This window comes from Apteryx rowi, unplaced genomic scaffold (assembly GCF_003343035.1).
Source record: "Apteryx rowi isolate R43461 unplaced genomic scaffold, aptRow1 scaffold_865, whole genome shotgun sequence".
In the NCBI taxonomy this organism is placed as follows: Eukaryota; Metazoa; Chordata; class Aves; order Apterygiformes; family Apterygidae; genus Apteryx; species Apteryx rowi.
In genome coordinates, this window is record NW_020451166.1 from 113,897 (window position 1) to 128,591 (window position 14,695).

Sequence of the window (14,695 nt, forward strand, 5' to 3'; positions counted from 1 at the left end):
TTAGTTTCTCAAATTCAAAGGGAACAGTATTGAACTGAACAAAAGAAAGTAAATTCAAATGCATAAAATATCTCTCAGCACCTGCAAAAGAGACTATAGCTATCAAAATTTGGTTTATCAACTCATTTAACTTCAGACTCAGCTGCTTACCTAGGAATACCTCCCAGCCACTAATTTAACCCTCTTTATAAGTTTGACAGCAAAAATGTATTGTTTGAATATAATTTTTTATTTAATGTAGAATAGTTATATGTTTTAGTAAGGTCAAAGTTTAACAGATTTAGCCATAGTTTCACAGTCCCAGGTGTTTTAGTGAAAGATTATTTAAATAGGAAAAATAGCTCTCTTTTAATTTAAAATAGAATTTAAAAATAATTACGATTACCCTTTAATTTCTTTTTTCTTTAGATATCATATATAATATATTCACAGTTTCCTTTGCTATTAGTTTGTCAACCATTTGGTTTGCTGTGTAAAACCTACTATTCATAAGTAAATCAGTTAGTTACTAAAATATTTGGGTTTACACTATAACATTAAATAAAAACTCACTTAGCTTTCCTTTAGAACACACAGGAATAAATCCCACATAAATCTTATGTTGTATTAGCACCTAACATTAAAAAAAAAGCCACCATGCTAAGGCAAATACAGATTTTAAGGAGTTTATATATGTTATTTTAACTATTTACATTTGAATGTAGTCTCCTCAGTACTGTTTAGGATCTAAAATACCATACTTGCTTTAGTTAATGAAAACGGATCTTTCAAAGTGATGATTTTCCTCAGATGCATGTATGCATGTATAGGGAATTGTGAGAAATAATTATGCAGAAGAATCTTTAATTACAGATTTTTTTTTTTAATAATAGATAGTTGTCTGATAGGAATCTTGGGAACTTCAGATCTGTGTGACATTTTCAAATTTTGTTTCCTTGAAACTTTGGTGAAGACATACAAATATAGATTTTGGTGCCAATGTGTGAAAATTTCAGCTCTAATATGCAGGCACTTAGAAAGTGTTACACAACTTGTAGACCAAAAGTTACAGCGAAATGAAGCTAAAATTGAAAGTAAGCTTCAGAAAATGAATAATAAAAAGTATGACTTGGATGTTGTAACAATTCAAAAATTAAGCTTTTTGGGCCTTTAAAAATTATAAAATTGTATCCAGATACTTATAAGAAGAAATCCATCCTTGTAGCCACCAAAACCCTTCATTATATCCCAGTGCAACACCATGCAGTAACTCTATAGCTTTGAGTAACGTAGCTTAGTGTCAATGTTATCAAATGAGAAGAAAAAGATTTTTAAAGATATTTTAGCTTTCTATTTTTTTCTACTTCTGTCACCACTGGCAGCCAGTTGCTTTCCCTTTCTAGAGTCTACAGGGTGTGGCATAGATGCTGAAGTGCAGTCTTTCATTATTTGCACATTCAAACCACAAGCAATTGATTGGATACTTTTGAGAAAGAAAAAAACAAGTATTATACCTCTTTGTAATGACTAAAAAATGCATGTTTAAATTAGTTTTGTCTGCAAGAACTTGTAATTATTTTCACATGTATGACCTGCAGGCTGTTAAAAAACAAAAAGAAATGAACTGCTGCAATTCAAGTGTCTCTCCTTCACAATTTTCACTTTTTTTTCTTGGTGTCTCTTGCTACTCTAAATAAGAGTAAAATTATATAAACTTATGTCCCCTTTTGATTTTCCTCTGCTAAGACTTCTGTCTGTTAGAAAAAAGAGAAAAATCCTGTAGGTTTTATTAATTTCCAATTTATTAATAAAATTAAGTTTATTTTCATTTCTGAATTTTCCTAGTATTTTTTAATTTATTTTTGCCCAGAGAATTTATGAAATTCTGAAAAACGATTCCATGAGCCTCATAGTGGTTCTGATGTTGTGGTTCTGATGGCTCCTGATATTACAAGTTTTAATTTTCTCTTCAGTCAGTGATGTTACCAGATGCTCACTAATATCCTCTCTCCTTTTTTTCTTGGTGTTCTCATCTGTTTCTTGCCTAGATACTTTTGTCCCTTCTGCTTTCTATGTATTAGCAGCAGCTACAAAAAACTGACTACCAGACCTTTTCATTTTCCCATGCACAAATAGTGGAATAAAATAGAGAAGGGAAAAGGTGTAACTAATAGGAGGAAGGCTAGCAGATGGAGGAAAAGAGTCTAAGCAGAAGATTTTCTTGTGTGGCTCAGGAATCCCATTCCTGCCTTCGTAAAATTTATTTATTTTCTGAAGCAATACAGAATTCCCCAACCCCCCCAAACTGGACTTAAGCACAATACCACCAGATGGTGAATCATGACTGTAGCACAAGGAGCTCTTAATTTCTGTATCCATTATTCAGCTTCCTGTCTTAATTTTTAATGTCACCCAGTCCATACAAGTTACCATCCTCTCCAGAAACAGCTTCACTGAGTTGAAAGCATGTTTATGATCTATTCTAATTATAGTTTTTCTCGTTACCTTCTGAAATAAGCCTTGCAGAGGAAATATTCTCTTCTCATGTTTTTTAAAGCGAACAAGCAAACACTGAAATCCTAACATAACATGCTGGGCATGTAGGAATTTCTCTGTAGAAGTGATTGTATGGCTCTCATAAGGATATATCCCCATAATGTAAATTAGTTTACAAGTTATGGATACCAATAATGACTTTCATGATGCAAAAGAACTTTGTCTTTCTAGCGTTTTTGAAAATTGTAAGAAGCTTTTTAACAATGACGTGATGTCTCTGTATTTGTATGCAGCGTGTTAATGGTCCACAGCAGTACTCGCTAGTACTGTTCGCAGGCAAGCGCATGGTACTTTGTTCCGTGAAGGTGAGGCCTTGCAGTTGATGGTGCATGTTGAACTGAGTATCTAATGTGGAGATACAAGGCAAAGATTGCCTTCTCAAAACAGGGTAGAGCTGGGTGTTCAAGAAACTATTAACCAGTCAGGAATAACTAAAACTTGCAAAAAACTTCCAGTGCTGATATGTCCAAAGTTAGAATGTTATTTCAATAGATTCACGTACTTTCGAAATGGAAGATTTTGCCAGGAGGAGAACAGTTACTTTTGAATTGACTGTTACAGCCCTACGTTTCAGTAAAAATATAACTAAATTAACTTTAACGCACCAAAGTGAATTGTTTCAAGCAAATAAAGCATTATAAGAACTGTTCATTGTAATACTTTCAGCAGCAAAATATAAATATAAACATGTATATATAAATATAATCAAAATATAAATTTCTCCCTGCTACATGAATCCTTAAGTAGTCCTGGCTTTCTAGTGTTTCTTCATTTACTATGTGCCATTTTATGATTATTTACTCTAATTAGAAATAATAATCCTGAACTATTAGCTTTCTCCACATGCTTATATCTGGTCTCGGTTGCTGTGTAGACATGGAAAACAATCCTAAAGCTTTGAACTTGCAGGTCCAGAGTCACAGCAGGTCTGTCCATAGCTAACTACAAGTTTGCATTCCTACCACATGCAGTAAGATTTTTTTCTATAGACGCATGTCACCRAGGAATTCAGCAGAGAACAAGAAATCTTAAGGTGGAGAAGGGCCACAAGTGTGTGAAAAACTGGCCACACATAAGCAGAAAACGTCATTAGAAGGCTCCTAAACTCCTGGCTAGGAATTAGTTTTTTGGATCATTAACAGTAAAAAGCCTTGGAAATGAATAGGACTCAGTGTCCTATTAAAAATTAGCCAAAACAATTAAAAGGTTTTCCAATTTCTAGTGGGAACCAGACCTAATAGCTCGTTTTCCTTTGTCTAGAGGGCTGTTTCTGCATTTTCTGTTACATTAATTTTATGTCCTGTGGCTTTTAAAGACGTATCTTTGAGTATTTTTTTCTGTATAGAAGTTGTAAATTATTTTACAGTGAGGACAATGAAAGCTTGGGAGTAGTAGAATCTAGTATCATCTTAAACCTTTACTATCGATTCCAAGTTTTGGTGTTCAACTATTAAAATTAACTGAGATTTTTTTCTGGTAATTGTGTACAAATGTATATGTTGGAAACTCCTAATACAATTACTGTATTATGGGACCCCAGGTGTTATAACACTCATTTGGTTGCAAATGCACAACTAATTTTGGTGTGAGCTGTTTCTCCTTTATTTTGCTTAGCTGTTGCATGTTTTCCTGAACTCAGTTTCCTGATTTCAACAACAACCTTTCTGCTTTCATTTCAGTATAAATTTCTTACTGCTGGTTACCAATAGATGACTCATAGACATTTAAGAGATATCTTTTCTTCTGTGTGTTCTTCCTTAACTCTAAAATGACTTTGGCACAGGATAATTGCAAACAGTAAGCTTTTATTATTTTAAAACATAATTTTGTTTGAGAGGTATGTTAAATACTTTCTCCTTATTTCATTACAAGCACGTCTTATAAAATGATCCAAAGGAAGGAAGAGACAAAGACAGTAGAAAAATAAATAATATTTTACTTTATCTGCTTTGCCTGCAGGCCTGCCACTCAGGAAGAATACAAACCCACAAGTTACCAAACACTTTCAAACTGCGTAGCTGTTATAGTCATTCCCCCCCCTGTTGGCCTTAGGCCCTAAATCCCCCCACCTGGCCCTTTGGTAATAAAGTAATTAGCTTCTGCCTCTACGAGTTAATTGTCAATACAAGCTGTATGACTTTCCTCATAAAAGGAAAAAGGAAAAATGAAACTTGGAGGAGGAAAAGAAGATTGCAGTTTGGGGGGGGGGGGAGTGAGGAATAAAGGAAAAAAGAAAGGCAGGACAAGATGATCTTCCTCACTGCGCTCATTTTTTACTCATTCATTCACACCAGATGCTGAATTCCTTTCTGTAATCAGTGAATTGTCCTGTCATTAACATTATATTAACTCTATATGGTCTTGGCTAAGAGCTTTAAGATATGTAGGTATGGAACCAGACTCTCAGAAAGCATGTGGGACTCCATGTGGTTTTCCAGATGTGAGAATCTTCTTTGGTATAAATATAGTTATGGTTGCATTGCATAATATTCTGCTGTGTGGATATGCTTACCCTAGATGTAACTGCGCCCTCAGAAGTAGTATTACTATATTACTGTGGGGCTCTACCTGAGTGAATGTATCTTGCTTCTTATAGTGAGAGCATTCTAATAGCGAGTACTTGCAAACAGACATTGTCCTGCGAGTTAAAACACCACTTCAAGAAATGTAAAGGATTCAGCATGGGCTAGTAGATTAGGTTTAGAGTGAAAGTTTGGAAAGATCCAAGTTTCATTTTTGATTTCTCATGTGTTTTGCTGCTAGTCATTTTCCCCTTTCTGACTTATTTTTCAACAGTATTTTCTCCACTAGGATTAAAATTCAAAAGTCTGAGAAGAGTTTGAAGGAGTCATAATTTTGTCTGATATCTAATTAGGTGTTCAGTGCTTATGGCTGCCATTTAATTTTAGTTATATAATCAAAATTACATTGACTGAGATCAAGATTAGTTGGCGCTCGGTATAGTTACCTGATTTTTTGTTAATCTAAATGAAGCTGTCTGCACACAACAACAGTCTGTTAAGGACTTGTGTTTGTTTAAAAACAATAAACATCTCAATGTCTTTGACACAATTATCTTCTGCTGTACTTATTGAAAGTGAACTCAGAGTGTCTTTGGGAATGATACGGGTGTGTACGGGAAGAGACCAATTAAAAAAACAAAGTTGAATACATCTATAAAGCTCAGTTTCAGTGCATCGAATAGTGCCTGAACTGTAAAGTAATCAGGATGTAATAGTGGCTATTAGCTATCATCAATGTCTGAAAATTTAAATACAGAATGGTGGTGGAAAGTGAGCCTGAATGTGTCTTATTCATTTTGTAGTGTCAGCTTGTAATTTTTAATACCCAGAACAAGTCTAATAAAGGAATAGTAGTTTCTTCCTGACTGAAAATTTTCCCCATTCATTGATATGAATGAACAGTTTTCAGATGTAATTCATACACTCTGTGCTGCTCAGGCTGTGGTCTCATCAAGTCACATACTTCAAACAGGGTCATGTCTGTTCTGTAGTTGGATAAGAGACCTTCAGGAAAAAAATTAGATAGAGATTTGATGTTGATATTTCCTTTAAAACAATACTAGCTCCATGCCCCAGCATAATGTAGGCTTTGTATAGTAGTCATAGTGCAATGAATAAAATCATTATTTGATGAAAAACCCTGCAGCCTTAGGGAGTTCGTTAAATTGTCAACTAATCCATTGTCTCTTGAAGGTTGGGTAGAACCAAAGTTTTGATTTTAGAAAACAAAAGTAAATGTGTTTGATAACTTTTCAGTAAATGTTGCATAGTACCTAACTATTTATTTTATATATATATATAAAGATATGATTGTATCTTTTATATCTCACATTTTGTGGGCAAATATATTATGCATATCTAAAATATGACTGGTATTTTTGTCATTACCAGCTTTACATTGTTTAAATTTAAATTGTTAGGGGGTACCAAGAAACATTAAGGCTAACTTCCCATTGCAAATCCTCTCTATGGAAAATGTCCTTTCCTGTTCTTCACCATTACCAGCTAATGTCAGTCATTATCTTTAATATCAGCTTTTAAGAAATGTCCAGTAAAGTAAACCTCTATGATAAAAATGATTAGCATTTGCTATTGTCTGAATAAGAAACTGACTGAAAAGATATATCTGTGAGCTATCCAAGCAATGGCAGCTCTAGAAAGAAGTAAGATTGTAATACAGAGGAATGGGCTTCCTTCTGTCATGCACCATAGGACATACTTTATGTGTTAGGTCCTGTAGAAGAGTAGATGATGTGTTTTTTGTCACATGTCTGAGAGAAGCTATATGTTGCATTTCTACAGTGAGCAGCTAGGAATAGTCTAATCAAGACGTGACAACTTTTGTTGGGCTGGTGCTGTTCAAAACCGTTGCTGACCTGTRTTGCCCTCATGGCCATTGCTGACCCCAATTGTATTGCCCTCATGGCTTAAAGTCTTTTAGCAATGTGCAATTTTGGTTTCAGTAGCTAAAATCTTAAAGTGCGTGTATGTGTGTATACACAACACATCTGCATATAGGAGAAAATATGTGCTTTGATAATTAAAACTGATATCTTGTGGAAAATTCCAAGTGAAATGAAAGGCTTCTCAGTGTCTCATGGACATCAGGCTTCTTTCTGAACTATCAGTGTATAACCTATCTAGAACCCAGTGGAGATGTTACGTAAATGGTAGAATTATGTATCTGCATACTTAAATTCAGTTTGAATTCAAAAACACTGGTAACAGTTTAAGAGTTCTGCCAGTGCTTTTCTATCTCTCAAACTTTTATGGTGCTACTTTTCATTAATTATATTTTGACAGAAAAAATTCTTGCCCTATTTTTTTCAGACTGAAGAACAAATGGGCCTCTCTGAAGAGCAGCTTAAGACCCTTCTGGAAGAATGTATGCCATCTCAGAGAACAATGAGCAACGTTACCATGCCAAAATCTCAGGAATCTCTTTCTTGTGGATTAAGTCCTCCTTGTTACACAAGTCAAGACTCCACTCTTCACTCCCCATTTACTCTTTCCAAAATGTTAGCTGAAGACCATATTGTAGGGATGTTAACAGATCAGGAAAAGGCTGGACTTGAAGACAAAAGCTTATGTGCTAATGCAGAGAGTGAAATCCCTGGCTACTATCTCAGCAAAGCATTGGTTGATCATAATTTATCAAAGGATTCACTGGCCCAAACAGAGGAACCTGATGACCTAGAAGGTTTACAGAAGATGGGAGATAAGAGTGTTACTGAAGGTTACTTTATGTCAAGAGCACTCAACACAAAAAAGTTGAAGAAGCCTTCTTTCTTGGGTGAACCATTATGTTGCATCAGCATGAACAATGAGCCATGCAGGGAGGCTGACATTCTCAGCATACCACTGCAAACCAAAGGAGGTGAGGCTCTTAACAACACTTTAGAACAGGCTTTTGATTATGATGAAAAACCAAACAGGTTCTCACCAAAGGTATGCACTGATACACACTGATTATTATCATAGGGCAAAGATGTACTTTTATAAAACATAAAACTATGCCAAAAATGGTACGCATGAAATAACAGAATGTTTATCAAAATCTTTGCCCTGACATAATTGGCTGTGAGACTAGAACCGTTATGAAATAAAATGTTGATGGTGATTAATTCTGTGAGCTGGAAAACACTGTTAGTCAACAGTGTTGACTAACCACATATGGATTATCTTTTTGATAATAGAAAACCATGTTCACTCTTTTGTGGAGAACAAATAGTCTCTCGATAGTTGGTATGACAATTCACACAAAAATCCAACAGTGTTTCTTGAATGTTTTTAATGAGGTAAACTGTAGTATAGAAACAAACACAATGTAGCTATATTACAAAATAATAAGTTGCTTTCAGGGAATTCAAGCTTGCACATAGAAGATACCAAAATGAGTAAATATTGCATAATTTCTGTAAATTACTTTTTGTTCAGTAAAGGAAGAACAGACTTGAACCAGTGAAAAATTAAATTCAGCCTGTCTGGTGCTATAATAAGATCTTGGATATTTCTCTATTTTTTATGTCCTTTACTTAAATGCAATTATATAATGATTTTGTTACATAAATCTCCATTTACATTTTTAGCCAAAGACCTCTTCTCTTTCTGGAAAACAAACTGTTCGAATAAGCCAGATTTTAGCAAGTGCCTCTGTATCTTTAATTTCTTTCATAAAAATGTAGACAGTATGAAGATATTTATGATTAGAGTGCTCTAGTTTAATTGTATTAGGAATAAATAATTTTTTTTAGGTTTGTCAGGACAGATCTTTTGTTATACAGGTAGCCTCTTCCGAATTTGGAGAAACATTTCTGCGTGGTCATTGGTATCTTAGAAGAGCATCCTAATATCTCTTTGCTATGTTAGAATTTCAGAGTTATGATCACTGCTGTTTCTTGGATTGTTCATACTTAACCTTTCTACAGAGAAGGGAGTGATAATGTCTTCTTTTCAAGTGATTCCATCTATCAGAAAGCAAGAAGGCATATTGTTGGTGTGTTTACACTGCCAGACAAACTTGGTTCCCAGACTTACCTGCTATTCATATTATTTGTCCAAAATGAGACTTAGGCCGTAGTTACAGTACAAATCTGCAGAAGGGCAATTTTGGGACTGTAGGTTAGTTTTCAGCTAGATTCACATGTGAGTCTTGCTCTTCACATAAATGCTAGTGCCAGAAGTGGTCTGCACCAGACGAGAGGCAGGTGGTGGTGGTGGTGGTGGTGGTGGTGGTGCTGGGGAACACCACGGAGAACCACGTCTGCTGGGGCAATGTGATCTAATGCAGGATTAAAATGGCTATGTATTTACTATCAGTCTTGCTTCTTCAGCACCACAGTGAGGAAAACTGAAGTTTAACATGTGACCTTAATATGAATTTGAGTTCTCTTTCATTTAGTTTGAATAGATGTAGTACTGACAGAGCCAAGTGTGACCCAGTACCTTCTACCAGCTTCGTTTTTGTTCTCTATTAGTGTATTTTAAGGTGGGGTATATTAGTTCAAGCAAAGCATGCACTGTAGCCACTACGGTGTGACCTGAAGTAGGTAACTGTTTGGACCTGTTGGGGTAGACATAGTCAATATGTGGTAACTATTGCACAAGAGAGAAAAGGAAATTGCAACAAACCACACTGTCGTGAACAGTATTTTTCCATCCATCCATCCATACATTTCCATACATCTCATGGTAAAGTTTTTAAGAGTCTGTAAAGTGACTAGTGTTATGTTTATCACGTAATTTAAAGATCTTTGAGTCATAATCTTGCATTGTGTCAGAACAATACAATGTGGTGTTTTGATTATTTATTTTAGTAGCAGTTGAGTAATGTTCAACCATATAGACCTAAAATCCATACAGTTAATTGTACATCTTGATTTAGCGATCATTTAGTTACCCAGTATTAAAAAAAAAGGTGTCCTGAATTATCAGAACTCTCTAAATATTTTCTTTTTTACAAAAGATAAGAAAAAAGAAACAAGGAAAATTCTTCACAGATATTACTGTCGCATCAGGCTTTGAGTCATTGTGTCAGGTTCTGTTTCAGTAATCTGTTAGATTTTTTAMAAATGGTGTGAAGAGGTAATCTTCAGGCAAAATAAAAGGAAATGGAAAATAAAAAACAATTTTGAATTTTGTAACTGTTATTACATTAGTGCCAAATGTTTGCAATTATCCATAATTTTAAGTTTAAACCAATTATATTATTTTATAATATTCAGTTAATGTTTACTATTACACTAAAACATATATCTAATATTAGCATTTAAATACTTATTTAAATGTTTAAATATTTATTATTTAAATAGCATTTGAATATTTATCTAAACATTTAAATAATTATTATTTAAATACATTTAAATAAATAAATAGCTTGATTTTCTACCTGGCTACACCTGGTTTAAACTTTATGTAATGCAACTCTATGTAAGCAAAAAAAATTGTATTTGTGTAAAACTGGTTTAGCAGAATTTCAGTTTTTCAGTCATTGTAGTACTGTAGTCTGTGATACAGATTTACTGTAATAGGTTAAAATGCATGTATATATCTTAAGGAAAACACTATTATTAACATAATTAAATATGCATATATATTATCATCATTAAGTTCTATCTATATTAAGCAAACTCTCATGTGCCTGCCAGAGATAAGTAATTCCTGTTTCTCTGAAAGAAATGGTAATTTGTACTAGGGCCATATGCATGTAAATACATGATGTTTACTGAGATAAACAGAAGCCAGACTTACCCAAATACATATATCAAAAGGTTGTTATTTCTCAGTTGTATGAGCCAATTGGTAATTGTTTCCAGCTTTTTTTCGCTCTATTAAGTTTTAAGCAGATGATTATCACAAACTGTTGTTGCTTTTCTCCTATTACTTGCAAATAATAATATTCTTTCAGCAATTCAGTATATGACTTTCTTTTTTACAGATGATCTGAAAATGGAAGTTTGAGGTGAGAGTGATTATACGCTTCTTTACGCAGCTGTTTTGCTAAAACTGCAGTTAAGTCTACATCAATGGTATTACACTGATACAGTATCATTTCAGACACTCTGACAGCAATGAATTATCATTATGGCAAAATTTTCCATGAAATAATTTATTCTTAAGAGAAAATTATTATTATTATCATATATTGGTGCAGTTGGATTACAGAATAAAAACTCTTGTACTTCATTAAATTTCCTGGGAGTGTTCTATCTGATAAATAAATGTACACATGCATATGTGTAGCAGTCTAACTATAGACAGATATTCATATGCATGTTTCTATTTATGAAAAATGTAAAATAAAACTTGTAAAGTTCCATTTTTATTGATGAGACTTTATTAGTACAGATGTGTCGTATGTATATAATAATTTTATTTTTCTTCCCTTACATAAAATGTACTATTTTCATGAAGTTAGCCAAAACCAGACCTCAGTTATCCCAGCAGAGTGTGCTGGAGCTAGCAGCCTGTCAGACTGTGGAGTGGTTGGCCCCGACTCAGTGAAGTACCTAGATGTGTACTTAATTTCTGCCCAGCAGACGTCTATTGGACTGCTGGTTTGATTAAAAAGGTAAAGACCTGCCCAAGTCCTTTGCTGGATCAGAAGCAGTCTGCTCAGCTCTTTGTCTGTTTTGTGATCCTGCAAAGAATGCATCCACACCGCAAACACTCTTCTCCTCTAGTTAAGAAGCATAACGTGTTTGTGAAAGATAGCGAGGTGCGTGCCGCAGTCCTCTGGCAGCACTGCAGGATCATTTGTTCCCCTACTTCTCTACATTGCAAGGAAATGTCATTAGCAGAATGAGGATCRGATCTGCGGTCCCTTGAAGAGGCTTTGTGTGAATAAAAGTGAGTTTGGAAGTTTGTCGCAGCACTATTGGAATGATAATATTGGAATACGAAACTTTACAGTGATGGATAGTTGCAGGGGGAGGGCTGTTTGTGTGTGAGATAATAGTAAAAATTCACAGCAGGTTTTTGTTTGTCTTCCCTTTAACTATCATTTCTCTTGAATATTCTGCATATTTACTGAATTGGTCTTTAGTTTTTCATCTTATGCACCATAGTGTGAGAATAAGAAGAAATTATTAAAAAACAAGATTCTCTGAAAATATTTGGGGAGGAGATATTCTAGCAAAGATAACTCAACAGTTTTTCCCATTGACAAGCTCCCATTTGACACAAGCTAAAAGGAAAAATTCTTTCTTATATACTATACTAGCTATTTAACATTCAAAAAGAGATGTATGGATACAATGTAGGCTGTATGACTGGATTATAGCATAGGGGGTACTTGAGCTACTCTGAATTTTAGAACTAATGGGCCAGATTTTAATCTCGTTTACAGAGTTGTCAGTCTGAGTGGGTTTACACTCCTGAGGAAGTGGTAATCATGTGGACATAACAGAGATCAGAATCTAACCGATATTTGTTTTCACTAAAAAGCATAGATGGGACATTAATTTTGTCACATCCAAGTGAAACTTACTGTTTTTATTTATTTTTTCTAATATTCTAGAAATTTTTGTTGTTTTGTTGTTGTTTGTTTTTAGAAACGATTGCTTTGTTTTTAGAAACTGTTGTTGTTTTGCATCAACAACAAGAAAACGAACAAATACTGGGCATTCAGCGTTGTCCCACTGCCCTGTGTAAAAGGATTAGTGTAAGCAGATTTCACAGAGCTTTGTGAATCTACTCAACTAAATGTAATTCTTATGTTCCTTCAAAATTATAAGCCTGTGTCATAATTTCTTTTCTATACCATAATACTGACAAGTTTTTTCTGTAGTATTTGCTGTGTCTGCATGTTAATCATGCAGGGCTGTTCATTGACTGTAATGTTTCCACAGTCCAGTTATTTTCACGTGGAATGTATGTAGTTTTATGGACTTCTCCTTAAAACAGTGATAAAGAGCTAGGATAGTTGTTGAAGAAAACCTCTTCTGTTTCTCTGTTTCAAGTTTACGTTTAGAATATTTACAATATAAAGAGAAATAATAATTACTTTATAATAATAGTTACTTTTTTGTGTATTTTGTTGTCTTAAATCTTTCACTGTTATGAAATGAAGCTTTTCCTAGCATCCTCGAGGAAGAGCCTTGACACTGACTAGGCCTTAAAACATTCCTGGAATCGTAAATACATCTTTTTATTCTCATTTGGCATTTCTGGGATAAGCATATAACTTTGTATGACTGTTGATTTGGAGAGTCTAGTCTTAAAAAGAAGTCTGTTATTTCCCTTCAGATCTTGGGAAGTGCTGAGTACCCAGTGCACCAGTTGTTGTCACTGCAAATTGCTGCTGCTTAACACTTATAAAATGCTGGTCCAAAGACTCTTAAGATGGTTACCCAAACTCAGAGATTGTGTTGAAAATTACTGACTTAATGCTTATCTGTATTTGGTTTCTATTGCGTTATATTAAATCAGAGATTCTTCGGGAGGATTTTATTTCTTGCCTGACATAACAGATGACATATCAGTTCAGGTACTTTTTTTTAAGTTTTAAGTAAAACTGGAGGAAATAAAATTTTTTGACAAAACACATTTATTGATATAAGGTACATAATAATGGAGACAAAAGATAGTGATAAGGTTATTTGCTGAAACATCCCCAATACCAGGGGAAAAAGAAAATTGAGCCAAGGAGAGTTCATGGGTTTTTTTTGTTTGTTTTTCCCTTGTCTCTCTGTTGTGACCTACAATAACCCCTTCTTATGGCTCGCTCCTAATCAGACTGCCAGCTGGACTGGCATGGGGGTGACTGCTATCCTTGTGGAGTGGTGCAACAGTGATGATTAGGATATTTAAATGAATTTTCATGTGCAGCCTAAACTCAGGATTTGGAAACACGTTTTCCAAAATAAAGATCTTTGTTCAGCGTAAGTGCTATTTTGTAAAAGATTCTGACAATTAGCTTTTTTACAACTTTTTCTAGCTCTGTTCATCCCAAAACATAGCAGAGCAAATGAGACTGATTTTAAAGATATCCCTCAGACTTCTGGGCTTTGAGATCTGTTTTATATCATGGGAGGACAAAGCCTGTGTGTGTGTATAGTTTTATACTGTCTTGTGCCCCTTGTCTTATTTCCCAGTATGATTTTACAGCACAGAGTGAATAATTTTGTACTAAAAATGTAATATGTGTGAAAGCAAGATACCCCTGAAGATAAGACTTTCGTGTATCTATTTTCTGAGCAAGACATGACCAAACCATTGTGCCATCGTCACTGAGGCTCTTTAGTAACATAAATGTAGTGCTAGTGTTTGTTGGTGGCCAGTGCTCAGCTGTTGATACTGATTTACTGTAGTGGGCATGTTTCAATTCTGCACGGTTGGCCTTTTTAAATAACAAAGCTCATAGTGTTTTCCTCTGAAATAAGAAAATAAGGGTGATTATCTGAATCATTTTCATGACCTACTGCTAAATTGTTTAGTATTTTATGGTAAATAGGATTAACAGAGAGCTATGTATATATGTATGTGTGTGTGTGTATATATATCTATATCTACATGTATATTTGGGTATGATGATTTAAAGTTCTATATAGTATTGAGTTTAGTATACCATAATGGTACAAAAAGTTTCATGCAGATTTACAGAAATTATGCAGATTTACAGCAATTGAGACTCTTCC

General features: G+C 34.4%; 1 protein-coding gene across 1 annotated transcript in view; it reads left to right on the forward strand.

The window, feature by feature from the left end:
* FSIP1 (fibrous sheath interacting protein 1) overlaps positions 1–8,647 on the forward strand; it is an 84,479-nt gene extending 75,832 nt beyond the window's left edge. Inside the window, exons 12-13 of the mRNA XM_026090640.1 lie at positions 7,389–7,935; positions 8,640–8,647. Coding sequence (XP_025946425.1) covers positions 7,389–7,935; positions 8,640–8,647 — 555 coding nt within the window. The remainder of the gene's footprint in view (positions 1–7,388; positions 7,936–8,639) is intronic.
* The last annotated feature ends 6,048 nt before the right edge of the window (positions 8,648–14,695 follow it).